Below are 18189 nucleotides of genomic sequence, written 5' to 3' on the forward strand. Positions count from 1 at the left end.
CCCCTTTGCCATCATAGGATAACCCCAGATGCCTCCCCTCTCTAGCTCCTGCATGAAGTCCTTGGATGTAGGAGGTCTGCCTCTACTGCTTCTGGTCCTTCAACCCCACCCCCACCAAAGAGTGTCTATACCACAGCCTCTAGCTTTCAGATGTCCCCCTACCAAGGAGAGGCTCTTTGGGGCAGAATTCCAGCAAGGCATGCAGGACGGTGATTGTCCATGGTGCCTGACAACCCACAGGGCTCACTCATATCTCTGCCCATTCTTCTATCTACTATTTCAGTAAACAGTAGACACAAGGGCAGGTCACCAGATCTGCTGGCTAAGAAGACATCCACACTGGAAGTGACATTCCAGTCTCTCCCAAAAGATACCTCCAAAGTTCCAAAGGATTCTCTTAGAGCCACTTTCTCTTGGCTCTGGATAGAAGAAGTAGCAGCTCTGCCCTCACGGTTCCAGAATCTGCATTTTCCCCAAGCTCCACACCGTTTCCTCTCCCTCTTCTATTTCTGGTGGTGGGGTGAGTGGGGTAGATGTTACTAGGCAGTCAGGTCTAGTCTCTGAACTGTCACCTCTCAGCACTGAGGGAAGTGACTGGACTCAACGGTTAGAGGCTTCATGAAATTTTAGCTTCCACTTTGGGCTTAGGCTATGCAATTCTTGGACAACAGGAAAAAGTCCACTAAGCATCAATGTCTGGGAGACAGTTAGTGCTCAGTAAATGCTAGTATGAATTATTGTTCACAATTGAACCCAAAGAGTCTCATATTAGAAGCAAGGCAGAGGATTAGAGTAGACCAGGAGCCCAGCTCTTGATGCCAAGTTGTGGGACTCCTTCAGTTCTTCAGGCCAGGAATATTCTTGTTCTCCAAGCCTCGTGTCATCTTGAGTTCAACTGAGAGTAGGATCAAGGTGAGCAGGGAGCTTGGCAGGACATGCTCAGGCCATTCTTTTCCTTCAACCTGTTCGTCCTTCACTGTCCCAGAGTTTGGAGAAAAGAACTGGGAGAAGCTGAGCTTGAAATTCTCTGGAAGTCATAGAGATACAGCCTGGCCATCTCTTCCCAGGCCCATTTCCTCTTCTTGAGCACACAGCTTGACTGCTTTTCTCAGCCTCCCTTGCTGTTGGGTGTGGCCACAAGACAAATTCTAGGCAGGAAACCTCCCAAGGCATGCTCTCCATCTTCCTTCCTGCTTTGCAGACTTGAAGCAGACAAAGGAGATAATGGCCATGCACTGAAGAGGGCAGAGACAAAAGATAAAAGAAGCCTGGATCCCTGAGTCACCTTGTGGAAAGCTGCCTGCCTACCAGGAACGCCCGCATCCAGCAGCTGTGTAAGTGAAAAACAGACTTCTATTTTTTTAAGACATTGAAGTTATGAGGTATGTTGGTTCCATCAGCCGTCATCTCCTTAACAGGTTAATGCACAGGTTCACACAGTAAAAGAGGAAATGAGTCGGCACCCACATCATCCATGCTTTAAGAACTTCTAGGAGTTTCAGGCGTTTATTTGCTATGCTCTATAAATTAGGCCTAATGTTTTAATTCTACTTCCCAGAAAGGTTTTCTTTGCCAACCCTCTTCAGGGGCCTTCCCTATTAAAAAGACCCATTTATAGAAACTACTACTTAGCATTTTTGGAACTTGTTATCCTATTCAGCAGAGTCTAAGTCAGGAGGCTTTGAACTCGGACAATTACTGCTCTTGATTAACAACGAGAACTGATGAGTTGGCCTTTCCAGTGTGCTAAGCAAACTCAGCCAAGCAGAAAATATCACTGAAGGGGAAACAACGGGAAGTGATTTTCTTGGTTACATTACGAGTCGTCGAGATATTTACACATGTTTGTGGATAAAGTGGGAACCTCTGCTGCTTGCATGCCCTTCGAAGTGACACTCCTGGGTTTGAAACGCCATGTTACCCACTTGACCTGGGCTATAAACATCATCCTGTAACTGCAGTCAGCCAGCCTGGTGGAAAAATCGCAGACCTGGGAGTGGGAGTGGGCGGGCCTGGATGCAAGACCCCCGCTGTGCTCTTTAAATTCCTGCTCCCCTGGGTGTCCCCGGGGGCCAGCACCCAGGCTGGGGGTCAAAGGGCAGCTCTGGCTTGCACTGCCAGACAGTCCAGCAGCAGCACGGAGGAGCATCCATTTCTTTGCACCCTCGCCCAATTTGGGCATTTTAAAATATCCTTAAAGTTTGAAGTTGCATCATAATCTAGAAAGGGACATTGACCGTACTTAGTATAGCTCCATTTATGAATGAGCTCTGCGTGTCTTTCACCCATTTCTCTGCTGGGGATGCCAATATTTTTCATACATAGAATATTTTCATACATGAAAAGCATTGCACCTCTTCACATTTCCTAGGTTTATTTTCCCAGATTGTCTTTTGTCCGAATTAAAATGTTTTTGTATGTAAAAATATTTTAGAAAAGAAACAGCCAAATACTACTATCTTTTCCCTTGAGACATTTCTATCTTTATAAGCTTATAAAGTCACATTGCAAAGGAAGATTTGAGCTATATTTATCTACAATCCCCTAATTTTATTTTTAAAATGTTAAAAGGAACAGTTGAGGAGTTCCCGTTGTGGCGCAGTGGTTAACGAATTCGACTAGGAACCATGAGGTTGCGGGTTCAATCCCTGCCCTTGCTCAGTGGGTTAAGGATCCAGCGTTGCTGTGAGCTGTGGTGAAGGTTGCAGACGCAGCTTGGATCCTGCGTTGGTTGCTGTGGCTCTGGCATAGGCCGGTGGCTCCAGCTCCGATACAACCCCTAGCCTGGGAACTTCCATATGCCGCTGGAGCGGCCCAAGAAATAGCAAAAAGACAAAAAATAAAATAAAATAAAAGTAACGGTTGAATCCAGCAAGGATTTATTTGAACATAAGATGTGAGGTTAGGATCTTCCTAGGGGCTACCCTGACAGTCGAGATCTGGGAGTTGGAGCCTCTGGCTTGTGTGAGGTTAGGATCTTCCTAGGGGCTACCCTGACAGTCGAGATCTGGGAGTTGGAGCCTCTGGCTTGTGAGGGGCTTGGACAGACAGGGGCAGGCGTCCCTGGGCAGAGGTGGCCTTGGACTGGCCACAGAGGAGTTGACATGTGAGAGGCACAGCCAGGCTGGGCTCAGGTCTGAGGGGTCTCTTTATTCTCATGTGATGTTGTGAACTGAATCGTGTCCCCTCAAATGCATTTTTTTTTTTCTGTCTTTTTAGGGCCACACCTGCGGCATATGGAAATTCGGGTCGAATCGGAGCTGTAGCTGCCGGCCTACACCACAGCCACAGCAACACAGGATCTGAGCCATGTCTGTGACCTACACCACAGCTCACAGCAACGCTGGATCCTTAACACATTGATCGAGGCCAGGGATGGAATCCACGTCTTCATGGACGCTTGTCGGGTTCACTAACCGCTGAGCCATCATGGGAACTCCAAGTGGTGTAAATTTTTAAGAATTATTTTGAAATTGTGTATAATGCGTGTCCACTAAAGACAGATTGATTAGCAAAGGAAATAAGATCCCCTGAGGTGCTAATGCCCCCTGTGGTCCAACCTCACACTGACTGTGTGTCCTGCAGGGGGACCTCCTCCTGATTTGCTCCCAGTAGTGGCCAACCCCCTTCTCTTGGGTGGACCATGTGTCTGGAGGTGGTGTATGCAGGAGGCCACAGCCATGCTAAGGCTGGCAGACGAGTCCCCTTACCCCCTCATCACACAGCTGGCCAAGGGGTCCAGAGGCTGCTACCTCTGCAGGGCTGGAAATCCGCCTGCAGCCTCCAAGGAGGGTCTCTGCCCTCTGCTTGCACTCGCCACTGCCCCCTCCTCCTTGAGCACCCCCATCTGCTAGGAAATGACCTGAGCCCAGGCTAGCCCTTACCTGTGACCCAGGGACACCCACAGAGCCTCTACAAACAGCTTGGGGGAAAGGCCACGGTGCATGGTTACCTCAGAGGTAAACCATCTGCTGGCTCCTCCCAGCACACCCTTGTTCTCACCCCTGGGGCTTTGGGCACTGTCCCTTCTACCCGAATGCCTTGCCTTCCTACTTTCTGGAAAATTTCCTGTTGGAATCCTGCCCACCCTTCACAGCTCAGTTCAAAAGCCACCTCTTCCAGGAAGCTTTTCCTGATCGCCCTTCTCACAAATGAATGGAATCTCTGCTCTGAGTCTGCACCTCGCCGTGTACCCATGGATGGCACCTTGTGATGTCCTCCAGAATTAAAATACGCATATCTCCTGCCCCAGACGGCGGGGGCCTTCTACCCTTGTCTTGGCCCGTTTGGGCTGCTGTAACAAAAATAGCACAGATTGGGTGGTTGGAACAACCAACATTTATTTCTCAGCGTACTGGAGGTTGGGAAGTTCAAGATCAAGGCCTTGACAGATGAGGACTGCTCCCTATGTCCTTACATAGCAGAAGGGGTGAGGGTGCTCTCCAGAGTCTTATAAAAAAAAAAGGGCACTAACCCCATTCGTGAGGGCTCCACCCTCAGGACCTAAGCACCTCCCAAAGGCCCCACCTCCTCATACCATCACATTGGGGAACGTTTCAGTCTATGAATTTGGGGAGGAAACACATTCCGTCTATAGCAACCCTCCTCCCACATCTAGCACTGAGCCTGGCTCAGAGAAGCTCAGAGAAGCTTCAGAGTGTGACCTTTGGATTTTGGATTTTGACTTTTTTATGGCAAATAAAACATCTTGGCAAAACTCACATCTGTCATTGGGAAAAAAAAAAAATCTCACACAATGCACAACGTGTGTTCCTTGTAACATTCTCCAAATAAGTGTTATGAGGTTTATATCCATTGTACAGATGAAGAAACTAAGGCACCTAGAAGTGAAGAGACTGCTCACATCAGGAACCTCACCATCAAATACTGGAGCAGAGACTCCCAGCCATGGCTCTTAGGAACTTTATCCCTCTGCCTTTTTCACAGCCCTGGTGTAACCACATCCCCTCGATGGGTCACCTCTGTCCCCAGCACCCAGCATGGAGCCTGGCTCCCATGGAAATTGGAGGAACAAATGGGCCTGAGGCTTAAGCCCCACCTGGCAGCCCTCAGGCCTCTGGTCTGCCCCCCGGCCTTTATGAAGGTTTTTGAGGGCAGGGGTGCTGCAGAAGGCAGAACGTGCCTGAATGCGTTCAGGGTGGCATTTCCACCTTCCTTAGCGGATGCCTTGCCCAAGACCTCCATTCCGCTTTTACGTGGGGGCTGCACAGGCCCTGGTTACTGCAGATACTGGTGCTCCATACCCAAGGAGAGCAGGCATGGGGCCTCTATTCCAGGAGAACCAGGGACAAGGGCTGCAAGCATCCGGGACAGAAGCCTAGCTCTGCCTCACCGGTTCCTCTAGGTTTGGAGCCCAATTTTCAGTTCCCAAATGCTGCTGCTTCTCTTCGAAGTCGGTGCCTCCAAGCCCTGAGCATTGGCAAGAAAGGAGCTGGGCCAGTTCTCCAGCGCAGCGTCTCTCCCTCTCCCTCAGGAATCACCTTCGTCACCATTCATTGCAGAAATGAATGGAGGCCGCTCAGCCGGCTTTATTAAATATGAATGAGTCGCAGCCCTCGGCCCCGACGCGGTCACTCACCCACTCCATCTCTGGCAATTACTGCGTCGCACACACTGTGCCAAGGGGCGCAGCGGTCCCTGCCTGCCCTTGCAAACTGACACCACCCAGCAGGGGCAGGGCTCAGGCTGCAGCTGCCCTGCCCCCTGATGGAAAGCCACCCCAGGGCTCCCATGCAGCCACAAACGCTCAGCTCAGAAGGCATAGGGACAAGGCCCCTCCCATGGAAGGATCATGGCTTCTCAGGCTCTGAGCTCTGGCCGGACATGGCCTGTGGTTTTGGAGCCCAAAGACGGGGTCTCCTGGCCTAAGGGACTTCTGAGCTCTATTGCATGTTAGTGGTGTGTGTGGAACACCCAGACCTCTAGGATTCTAGGCAACTTAAAGATCCAGCCTGGATCAAAGTTAAGAGCGTGTGTGCACACACACACCACTACTGAGCATATATTCGTGTGTCCTAACCTTCACAAGAATCCCCTAGATGAGAAGCTTCGTGTTAGCAGAATCCTTGTTTGTTCAGTCCTCCACTGTGTTCCCCAAATCTGGGGACAGCATAGATGTTCAGCCACTTTTTGTTGAATGGATGAATGAGGTGGATGTTACTGACCATTTTGGAGCTAATGAAATTGAAGTTACAGGGCTCGGCCAAGGTTGCCCAGCCAGTGAATCAGAACCAGAAGTCAAATCCATGTGAGGCTCGACCATCACTGTCCCCTGCCAAGGCAGCTAGCAGCTTGCTTGGAACCTCTTGAGGACGGGGACTCTGCCTCTTCCTCCCCCATCCCTCCAGGCCACAGTCCAAAGCCACAGCACAGCATCTAGCTGCACAGATTTGTTGTGATCCCGATTTTATCAGGAGAGCCCACACAACTTCCCACAACCCCACGGGCTTTGTCAAAGCTGTCAAAGACCATCTATGAAGTTGTGAAAAGAAATGAGATCAAATTCTTTTTCTGAACTTAAAAAATTACTTTTATTTTAGGAACCAATAAAATTATGGCAAATATTTACAAATAATTATCTCACATAAAGGTTACATAAAATCAATTCTTCACAAGTAACAGTCACTCATGAAAAGACACACAGATATTGAAACTACGCCAATCTTATTGCAAGTTTTTCCAACTAATCTAAAATAAATGTGTTGCAGTCAACCATTTAACTTAGGATAAAATCACAAATTCCAGGTTTGACAAGAAAAAAAAAGTTAAAAAATTAAACCAAAATCCCGCCCCTGTTTTCTCCCAAGTCCCACCCCCAGCCCCTGCCCTTCTCCCAACAAAAGAAAAATATGTCCAACATCTTTGGCAAATTGGCACTGCTGTAATTACATTCAAATATTATTACACACAAAAGCAACACACGTCACTAAGAAAAAAAAAACCACCAATATTTCAAGTCAGTTATTTTCTACTAGAAAAAAAGAATACAAAACATACACATTTTTAAGAAGCATTTTTTTTTTTCAATCTGTTGGAGACAGATCATCTCCCACTTTCAAAGGCAATTCAATTGTGGTGTTTTTTTTGGGGGGGGGTTTTTTTTTTGTACTTTTTTTGTACTTTTTCTTTTTTTTAACAAGTAAGCGTCTATGCAGGCATCACAAACTTTGGCGGATACAGTAGATATGTATTTCTTTGATGCTGGAAGGTCAGTCCCTAAGACAACGTCAACTGTCTCAAAGAATGAAAAGCAAAATCCATATGTCTTCCTGGCAAAGAGTTCCATTTGCAATGTAATCTGCATTTCTACAAATACTCAATGTCCAAAGGCCACTAGAGGGTGAAAGACCAGGGCAGCATCTTCCAGCGAGTCAGGGCAAAACCCGAGTCAGATTTCCACCCTTGGCCCAAACTTGGAGGCCCAGCAGTTGGGGCCGAGAAGGGGGGCCTCACTGCTTGCTCCTCCATGCTGTGCTGGCGGCTGGGGGCCAGGGCCTGGGCCTGCCTCTTCCCGAACCCCAGGATGGGCTGCTGCCAGGTCTGCTCACCTCCTCTGACCAAAGGCGAGAAGAGCAGGCAAGAATTGGCATGAGGAGACTCAGTGCTTTCTCTGAGTTTCAAGTATGTCTGAGGTGTCGGGGTGCGCATGCATGCACGCGCTCGTGTGTGTGTGTGTGTGTGTGTGTGTGTGTGTACCCTCACGTGGGCACGTGTGGAGGGGAAGGCCAGATTTGGAGGCTCTGAGCTTTGGAGGGTGTTTAGAATAGACTCAGGACTTATTTATTTTCTTTTTAGCTTTATAGCAATTAATTGGCTATTGATTGGTGGGAATGTTCAACTCTCCATTTCCTCAAATACAATAAAATGGTTTCATTAAAATGTATTCATGCTTGAAAATAAGGGAGCCATTAAATGGTTTCCTTTCTGTTCCACTCCAAGGGAAATGCACCGTTTGTAAATCAAAAATCCATCATCCAAAATCACTCGTTCCTAATGGTGCTTTTGGAGAAGATGGGGGATGTGGTTATGAGTGTGCCGATTAGGGGGATAAGGGTGGCCCTTCGGCCACAGGAGTGTGTGAGCCCAGGTTAGGGTGGGTGAGGCTGCAGCCCAGCCTCCTCCAGCCGGGCCTTGGAGTCAGGGAGTAGGGCACGTAACTGCCCAGGTGTCCCTTCCCCAGCTCTTCCACACACTTCCCTCCCTGCCATGCTCAGAGCTGGCCAAAACTATAGGGCAGGATTCCTGCCCTCTCCCTCCTGCCCAGAGGTTAAATATACCACCTGAAGCCATCAAGATCCCTTCAATAAATAGATAAACTGCTGCATTTTCCCCTTGTGTGCCTCAGGGGTCTGAGATGCGGGGAGCAGAAGAGATTTAGAGAATGGTAGTTATATGTTAACCCTTAACTTGGAGATGAGCCAAACAGGACCCCTGGGAACATATGGATTCAAACTCTAGAATGGCAGGAACATGACCCCAATATCCCCTTTGATCCAGGAATGGAACCCTGGTGTTGAGAAATTACAGCAAATGAAAGAGAGCCTGGCGCCAGCCTGCTCCCGGCGAGCAGCCCATGTCAGAGAAGCAGCAGCCCCCTCGTCAGGAGAGCAGGCGGGCAGGGGACTCGCTCCCAGTCCTCTGCAGCGGCCCCCTGGGACCAGGCCACCACTCTGGAGACGCAGCCGTGCTGACAGTGGGAAGTATGGATCAACACTGTGGCTCCACCATGAATATGCAGGAGGGAATCCTGAGGTACAGGGGCAACGGGGGACAAGGGGCTGTAGGGGCTGCTGGGAGGGGGCGCAGAATGCAGGCTGGGAGTCGTGGCCTGACTGTCCAACTTGTAGGAATGTATTTTGTTAGCTTTTAAGAAATACGCTTGCCTTGGCGCTCTCTGAGGCCAAAAGAACCAAAGGAATGAGCTCTCCAGGAGCACTGGTGTGCGTGCCTGGAAACCATCAAAGGTGGCTCCTGTATCGGTGATGAAGCTAAGCTACCTCTTATCAGGGCCCCTGGGGAGCTGCTCTAGCCCCAGGGTTGTGGATCCAGCCACTCTAGCCTGGCCTACAAGGGGCCTGGATTTTTCTCTACTCTCAGAGCAGTTGTGTCTCAGACATAACCTGTTTCCAAGTATTTATCAGGAGTGCTTGGTTTAATTTTAATATTTGCTCTCCATGGCTTGGAGCTCAGGTCTAACTGAAATGTCATCCAAAAGAGGGTGGCTGGAGCCAGAGGCTGTCAAAGGCAGAGCGGGAGCTTTGGGATATGACTTCTCATAAAGCGATGTCACCCCTCAGTGCCTCGTGGCCACATCTGGGGCTGTTCCCTGGACATGTGAAAGACCCTGGCAGCACTCAGCTCCCCTCAAAGCCAATAGTCCCCCATCCCTCCCACCTCTGATGCTCCACCCCTCCCACCTTCAAAGCCCAAAGAGCCCCTAAGAGCCCAGGATGAGGGAGGGAACAGGTAAGAACTGGGGATGCCTGTTCCTGACACTGACTTGCTGGACCACAGGAATCTCATGTCTTATCTCTCCGGGCTCCCATGTCCCCCAGATCTGCAATGAAGGACGAGGATGTGAACAAGAAAGGGAGGGTTGGACAAAGACGGGGGGCCATAAGCTGGTGTCCAGTGGGTCCAGTTTCACCCACAGACTTTTCTGGTTTTGTTTGAGGGTGACAGAGCATTTTAAAAGTTGTCCTACTTGAGGTGCCTAGTTAGCACAGTAGGTAGTGCATCAGTCTCATAAAAGTTGTCCAGCTTGAATGCCATTGGGTAGGGCAAGCCCCCACCACCCATGCTGCTTGAGCCCTGCAGCATGGCAAGGTCACCCCACCTGGCTGGTCTGGGAAGCAGCAGGTCGAGGGCCCTTGAAGTGGTGATCTGTGCTTCCCAGGGCTCTGGGCAGCCCCGATGGCCTGAATCTGGGGATTCCTGCATATTGTCACAGCCAGATCTGAAGTCTGTTCCACAGCAGGAAGGACAAAGAAAAGAGGAGGGTGGGGACATCTCCTGATACTGGAGCCCTGGCCCCTGGGAGTCAGAGCTGGGTCCACATCCAGGGCCTGTCAGGGCTTGCCGTGTGGCCTTGGACAAGCTCCAGTTCCCTCTGAGTCTCAGGCGCAGCAAGGAAGGAGTGTGGATGAAACCTCACTAGACTTGGCATGAATCTGGCAAAAACTTTGCATTTTCAGTGCTCTTGGGAATAAAGTTGGACCAGCAAAGCCACCAACTCCTCGGCCCCTCTATCCGGCCTCAGCCTCTGAGTCCCTGGTTTGTTTCATTTCGTTTTGTTTGTTTGTTTCATTGTAGGTCTGGGGGTTTTTAGGGGATTAAAGGATTTTTCTGAGCCATACATTCCCATGACAGGAGCATGAATGTGGAGAGAGAATGAGGCCTAGAGATCTGAGAATTCTCTTTACCTCTATCTTGCCATGTGAACCTCAAGTCTCAGTTTTCCCATCTGTTAAATGGGCATTGTGCTATTTGCCCCATGGGATGGTCAAGAATTGCAAAGCACCATACAAACATCATTATGAAAGGGTTAACCCTAAGGCGCCTTGGGAAAGGGATGGTGGGTTTGATATGTCATCAAATTGTTCTAGGTTGCAGAGAGGCTAATGGTATGAAAAATTTCTGCAAAATCGACAATGTCCTTTTCAAAAGTCAGAGCTGGAACACGGGGCTGAAGACCCACAGAGGAACACCCCAGGCCTCCCGCTGCGATGCTGGTGAAAGTCCTGGCCTAGGTTTTCCATTCAGAATTCTCTGGCATCTACTCAACGGCTTGTGCCCTTTGGAACCTTCCTCTCCAAGCTCCCAGGCAGCTCAGTTGGTCAGCGTGGGAACTCAGTTGGCGAGAGCAGGTACGTGTGTGGGAACATGCATGTCATCCGTGTGCACTTGTGCATCTGCCTGGCGGCCCAGGGGTCGAGTGCTTGTCTAATCATTACAGATGCAGCCTGAGGACCCGCAGAGCCTCAGAGGAGAGAGGAAAGGCATAGAGGGAGCTCATGACAGGTCAAGAGGAGGAACAGGATGGGGAGAGGGGTGTGCCTGGGGCCGGTGGGCTTTGCTGAGCAAGGATTGGATGTGCCTTAGACAGCCAGCTGGGGGGCTCTGACCTCCTCCCTGCAGCCTGAGACCATAGGAGCGACCAGGATCCAGAGGGTGACAGAGGCCAAGAGGCCCCTGCTGCTGACCCCAGCCGCCACCACTTTCTCTGGAAGGGAGGGAAGGAGGGAGAAGCCACGTAACATACCTTCTCCTAACTCGCTGGGCAGGTGGAGGCAGGAGTCGGTTCACCTGGGCTCCTGCAGGCGGGCTCTGGCCCCGGTCACCTCCCTTCCTTGCACAGCAGATTCCAGTGGGCGGCCGTGCCTGCCCTGAGCTCACCGGCTCCACCGCTGCCCTGTGTGACTGGGCTTCCTTGGCCGTTCTGACAGCCCCGGGACACCTTGTCTGCCACCCTCGCCATCAGCTTCCCACCCCGGGGGTGGGAGGATCGCTTTGTGGTCAGGGGCTTGAGTCCCAGCCTCTCCTCTCTGCAGGCCACTGCCTGGGGACTCCACCTTGCTGAGCCTCAGCTTCCTCTTCCATCCCAGCACCTTGTAAGGTGTAGAGGGGGGCAGCACTTAGTGGCGGCCAGAGGAGGGCCCCTCTGCCTCCTTGCTTGGACCTGGGCTCCCCCAAGCTGGGCCTCAGTTTCCCCTGAGGGGAGCTGATCTAGGTCTTCCTCAAGACTGTCTCTCACCCCATAAGGTGTTCTTGTTTTTCTCTTGGTCCAAATATTAGCAGGACTCGGGTGCCCACCCCCAGGCCTGCTCAGCAGTGGAAGACCTGCCCCAGGTGCCCCTGTCATAGCCCCAGCATCTGGGGAGAAAGTAAGGGAAGGGGAGAGCTACTAGGGGGCCCTGCAGGGGACCCTGCTGTACTAAGGCAGCTGAGGCTCAGAGAGGTGAAGGGTCTTGCCTTAGATCCCACAGCAAGGCAGAGGGGCAGCCAGGACAAGACCTCTCAGGCCCGAGAACCTCAAGTGTGAGCTCTCTCTGTCTCAGCTCTTTGCCAACATGGTGACATGCAGACACGGGGCACACTGTCACAGGCCATGGCAAAGCCTACTGTCATGGCTGTACATCAGCCCAGATTTGGCAGGGTCCTCTACCTGGCTGTTGTGAGTCGCCAAGAGACACCGTGCAAGGAATTGAGGCCCCCGGCAAAGAGATGGTGGCCCCAGGCTCCCCCGTTTCTGAACCATTCCCAGGTCACATACCGGTTCCTCACTGCCTGTCCTGCTCCTCTCCCAGGAAGCTTTCCTCTGTCTCCCAAATCCTCGCAGGTGGCTGTTTCTGACCCCTCAGCCTTACAGGGAGTTCTCCCAGCAACCCCTCCAGGCTGCTGAGGTCCTTGGCCGCAGCCCTGACCATCCCAGCCCCTTGATCAACAGGGAGGTACCCACTATGCAAAGCGGGCGTCCGCCCCACCCGGGCACCTCGGTTCCCAGCTGCGTACTAGGCGCCACAAGGGCGAGGAGGGGCTGGTCAGGATGCTCTGGCTGGCTGCTCTAGATATGTGCGGTCCTTGGTCCAGGCACAGTCCTTTTTGTTAATCACTGTCTACGTGGCAGGGACAGGCTGGCCCAGAATCCTCTCCCTGGCATCCTGGAGGGTAGGAGAAATGTCCATGGTGGGTGTCCAGTGTGATTTTGAGCCTAAGCATGCCTCCGAAAACGCATGCCAGTTCAGTTCAGTGGTTCCAGGGGCTGGGGGGGTCAGGAGAGCCTCAGGCCCCGCCTTGGACCACCATCTCCTGGGTCCTGACCAGCCCTCTTGTTCCAAGTCCATCATGCAATCAGCACTTGGGAAGACATCTTACTTTAGAACAGTAGCTGAGGAATCGCCCAGACAGTTCTCTTTGAGTCCTTCGATATGGAAAAGAGCTGCTCGCACTGCATTGGGCCCAGGGAAATGAGGCAGGAAGCCAGGGCGTCTCCCCAAGGTGTGTTTCTCTTGGGGAGGGGTCTTGGGGGGGGTGCTTAGAGCAAAATCAGCCCAGTGAGACTCTTAGTCCGGATATTAAAGAAGTAGCAATGAGCAGGAAGCTGGGGCCCCCGGGTGGGCATCCTTGGTCTCAAGGAGAGCTCCACATCCACCTTCAGAGGTACCCAGGGCAGAGGGGGTGCTCTGTGAACAGGTCTGTGATGTCCTATGATGCACTGGGAGTGCTGGATGCATCATGGGGGCGGGGGGCAGTCGGCTCAGTTGGACCCTTGGGTCCACAAAAAAGCAGGAAGGTATTTACAGGGGTGCTACCGAAGCAACAAAAGCAAACTCTCCTTCCCAGGCCTGGGGCAGGAAGACGGGCAAATGGTCAGACAGCTGGGGGACTGGCAGCCGGGGCTGGGGCTGCAGTTGCCTGCAGAACAATCTGTTGGTTTGCAGAGACCCAGGTGCCATGGGGCGAAGCTCATCGATTGACTCTTAGAAATGGACAGGTATCTAGAAGTCCAAGAGCCCTACTACCATAGAGCCCTGGAGTCCCTGGCGGAAAAAGGAGGAGGGAGTTTCAGGTGAGTAGGGGGCTGCTGCGGGGGGAGGGGGGATGTCTCATGGGGCCCCTCTGGCTGTCATCGGAGGGGACTGGGAGGCTATGGCCTTCAGTGATATGTGTCATAAGTGCTTGGCGCCTGCCTGGCTCCAGGGGTCAGTGACGGTCGTAGGCAGTGGCGGCTGCAGGGGGGGCGGCTCCTCGGGCAGCGGCGCTGTAATAGTACGGGGAGCCTGGAAGAGACAGAAGAGGCCACGGAGGTTGGAGGGAGACCTTATGCCCCCAACTCCATACTTGGGGTCCCCTTTCCACCAGGGTCCCCCACCTTTGTCCCTTCCTCCCCCTCCCCTAGTCCAGACCACTGTCATCACTCACCAAGATCTCAGTCCCTGATCAGAGCCACTGCCTGCTCTGGGGTTTCAGGGCCTCCTCACCACCTAGAGCTGGGTGGCCAGCCTGGGGCCACATCCTGCCTGCTGCCTGTCTTGGTAATTATTGATTTACTAGAGCCTGGCCTTGCCCATTCATTTCTGTGTTGTCTGTGGCTGCCTTCATGCTACTCCAGCAGAGCTGAGGCTGCAGCAGAGACCATGTGGCCTGCAAAGCCTAAGATATTTATAAGCAGGCCCTTTACAGAAAAAGTTTGCCCATTTCTGACCAAGAGGATGCAAAGTCCCCATTTCTTTGCCTGGTCTTGGGAAGCTTTGTGGCCTAGCTCTGCTGACCTCTGATGTCCCTCCACAGCTACCACCCTCCCGCTCACACTCCGGCATTCTGCTCCCGGGAAATGGAACCCTGCAGCCATCTCAAATATGCCACAGCGCTAGTGGCAACTCCTGTTGGCTGAGCACTTCCTGCCCCAGCCCGCTACGTCCTTTGCATGTGTGGGCTCATTTAAACCTACGGGGTGGAGTTCCCATCGTGGCTCAGTGGAAACAAACCCGACTAGGATTCATGAGGATGCAGGTTCGATCCCTGGCCTCACTCAGTGGGTTAAGGATCCGGCATTGCCATGAGCTGTGATGTATGTCACAGACACGGCTCAGATCCCACGTTGCTGTGGCTACGGTGTAGGCCAACAGCTGCAGCTCCAGTTTGGCCCCTAGCCTGGGAACTTCCATATGCTGCAGATGCAGCCCTAACATTAAAAAAAGAAATTTTTTTTAAATAAACCTACGGGGCAGGTAGAGCCAGCCGATTTTATCACACTCGCAAGCCTGTGCCTTTTCCACACTCTGCTTCCTGTCCAGGACACCTTGGCTACACCTTAACGCCTTTCCTATCTGCTGAATAGTTCTGCCTCCTTCAAGTCTCAGAGCCCATATCTCCTCTTCTGAGATGCCCCCTGTCCTGAGCCCATATTCTGCTGCAGGCTGAATGGTGTGCTCTGATCACTTCTCTCCATGCTTCCTCCCCCCTGCACAGAGAGCCCCACAAAGGCAAGGGCTGAATTCTGCTCTGCTCAGGGCCCATCTTTAGTCCCCAGACTAGAGCCCTGCAAGTGGCACGTGTTCAGCCAGGTTTGTTGAGTAATTGAGCAACAGCACTGGGAGAACTCACAATAGCATAGACCCTGGCCAATCATTCATTTATTTTCCAAGCCTCCTGGGTGCAGCGCTGGGCAATGATGAACAAACACAGGCCAGTGTTCAGAGTCAGGAAGGGGATGTGAGAGCTCTGGGAAAAGAGCTCTAGGGATGCAAGATGATGCTGGCAGGGCCAGGCTTCCTGGAGGAAGTGGGTTGGGATGAACTTGGAAGACATGGAGATTTGGACACGTGAGTACGTGGCAGAAGGGCAGGGTACGGCCCTGCTCTGGACAGTTCGGGTGTGGGGCCTCTTGTACTGATGCTGGGTTCCTCCCTCTGTCTCTGGGCTGCACGCTTTGGATGAGGTCTCCAGGAGCCCTGCTCTGTACACAAACTCCTCCCCAAGGACAGAAGGGTCTGTGGGGCTCAGAGAGACTAGCACATTCTCTGAATCATATGACTTAGAGTCAGTAGGTCATCACCTCCTTTTACAGGGGAGGAGGGGGGACTGAGGCTCAGCAAACCACAGCCATGTGCCCAAAGCCACAGAGCCTGGAATTCCAGTCGTTGGCCCCTGGCTCAGGACTCCTCCTGCCATGACACAGTTCAGGGCCTGTACAGCCGTGTTTATCCAACTGGACAGCAGCTGGAGTCCTGTGAGCTACTGTAGACCCCATACCTGCTGGGGCGGAAATAGTACGTTTCTTAATTCCTGGGTGGGGAGACTCATTCCGAAATCTCACCCAAATCCTAACAAATCCTGGCAATTCTCCCACATGCCGTAACCAGACACCAAGACCTGAAGATCGCTAGTCAGGCTCTACCACTCTTGGCTGAGTGATCTGGATAAGTGGCTTCATTCCCCTGAGTCTCAGTTTTCTCATCTGTGAAAAGGGGTTAGGGTCACAGTGGGCCTATATGAGGGCTCTGGAAATGGACAATTTTCGGAGCCCTTTATATCCTTTAACTCTAAATGTTCACCATTTTAAATTCTATCAGGTAGGCACTCGTATTGCCTCCATTTAGTAGATGAGCAAACTGAGGCGCAGAGAAAATAGTTTGTTCAAGGGCACACTGCCAGTACGTAACCAAGAGGGCAGGATTAGCACCTGCCACCGCCCCGCCAAACCCAGCCCCAATTAGCGGATATAATTCTCCCTCCCAGGAAGGCAGTATGGCTCGGGCAGCAGTGATGGGGTAGGTCGGGGGGCAGGGAGCAGGCAGTGCCCTGCTGTGCTGTTCCAGAAGGCGTGGGTGCCTGTGCCATGCTGAAGTATTCCTAGAGATGGATTTTTCTCCTGCCTCCTGTCACCTCCCTGATTGGAGCCCTAAATCAGTCCCCTGTCAGTCTCCTCTGCTTTCTCTTCTGTGAGATGATGGGGACAGTCACCCACAGAGCATCTGCAGCGCCAGCCCTGTGTCCTGTCTTCAGATGGGCCCAGGTGAGAGGGACGTGTGTGTGTGTGTGTGTGTGTGTGTGTGTGTGTTTGGTGAGGCCCAGCCCCACAGGTCTGGGCATGGCACAGGAGCAGCAAAACCACAAGGGCTGTCCCCACAAATGAGGGACAGGACATCCTTCCTCAGGCCTCTGAGCTTCCCAGGGGGCAGCTCTCACCCTGGGCTCCTACATTCCCCTCTCAGAGCCTGATCTCTTGGCCAGGCTGTCCAGCAGCGTCAGTGTGAGGGCCCCACAGCAAAATCAAAAACACTTGCATTTACTGTGGGAAATGAAAACATTGGCTCACAAAGCACTCTGTCTTCCTGGTGCCCATTAGACCTCCATGGCGAATAAACTTGTCCTTTCTTCTGTCATTTTTCCTCTCTCGTTCACATTATCATCAATTTACTTCTTGACATAGTCATCTCGGGCTCCCCCTCGCTCTCTAATCCCTTTACGGAAGCCACAGGCACTCCTGTTCCAATCCTAATTGACCGAGTCTGGCCTTTCTTCCTGCTGCCAGCCCATGGCCCTGCCTTCCTGGGGCCCTGGCGGGATGCTGGATCCGGGGCTCAGGCGGGGCCATGCCTGGGCACCTCATGGGCAGCTCCTGGGGAGGAAGCCCAGCAGGGAGGGAGGGTCTCCTGAAAAGTTGGCCTGCAGCTCCATTAGGCAGTATTGCCCATCCTCACTTTAGTCGTGTGTCTGTGAAGGAGGCTTCAATCAGGCCAGATGAGGTATAGGCAGGGTGCGGGGATGTGTCTGACATGTTTCCCCAGTTGCCACTGAACTAGCAGAGCACAGAGACACCTCAAGGCGGGTTTCCCCACTGGCACCCTCCCCGAGTAGCAGAAAGAGTCTACTTCCCCAGCGCAGTGGGATTCTTTCAGCTAAACTCCTGAGGACACTGGGGGAAGGACAGGCTGGTAGGTGGGAACCGGCCTGGGACTTATCTGTAAGACTATGGCAGAGCAAGCCCGGCCTCTCCCTCATCTGCAAGAAAGTGGGATCGCTGCTTTCAGGGCCTCAGGAGAGCATCATGTTCAGCTTCCACTTGAATGAAGCTGCCAGTGGCCATGAGCCTCATTTTATACCTGAGTCAAACGAGGGCCAGGTTGGTTGATAACCTGGCTATGATCCCCCAGGTTACAGACGTGGGCAGTGCAGGGACCATGTCTCATGTTTGTAACAGCCCAATTTTTTTTTTTTTTTTTGTCTTTTTAGGACTGTACCTGCGGCATACGGAGGTTCCCAGGCTAGGGGTCCAATTGGAGCTGTTGTTGCCAGCCGACGCCAGAGCCACAGCAATGCCAGATCCGAGCCATGTCTGCAAACTATACCACAGCTCACAGCAATGCTGGATCCTTAACTCACTGAGTGAGGCCAGGGATGGAACCCGAAACCTCATGGTTCCTAGTCGGATTCATTTCCACTGTGCCACGACAGGAACTCCCCAATGTTGTTGAAACTTCTCTTGTGTCTGCAGAGCCTTCTGTGGTCTGAGGCCCGCCTCTTTCAGTTAGAAGTCAGAACTCATTCTCCCAGCTGCCCTTGCTGCCAGGGCACAGGTGCCTTACCTGGGCTCTGCCAATTAGACTCTCTTGAGTTTGACCTTGATTGGGAAGGGAGCTGCTTGAGGAAGTGGGCTGACAGACT

The 18189-nt window shown here is 52.3% G+C and overlaps 1 protein-coding gene across 5 annotated transcripts in view; it reads right to left on the bottom strand.

The window, feature by feature from the left end:
• Positions 7034-18189, bottom strand: part of PAX5 (paired box 5) — a 210517-nt gene continuing 199361 nt past the window's right edge. For all 5 annotated transcript variants that reach the window (XM_003122019.6, XM_021066090.1, XM_021066095.1 and 2 more), the window contains one exon: positions 7034-13799. In XM_003122019.6, coding sequence (XP_003122067.3) covers positions 13723-13799 — 77 coding nt within the window. In that variant the 3' untranslated portion in view covers positions 7034-13722. The remainder of the gene's footprint in view (positions 13800-18189) is intronic.

Source organism: Sus scrofa, chromosome 1 (assembly GCF_000003025.6).
Source record: "Sus scrofa isolate TJ Tabasco breed Duroc chromosome 1, Sscrofa11.1, whole genome shotgun sequence".
In the NCBI taxonomy this organism is placed as follows: Eukaryota; Metazoa; Chordata; class Mammalia; order Artiodactyla; family Suidae; genus Sus; species Sus scrofa.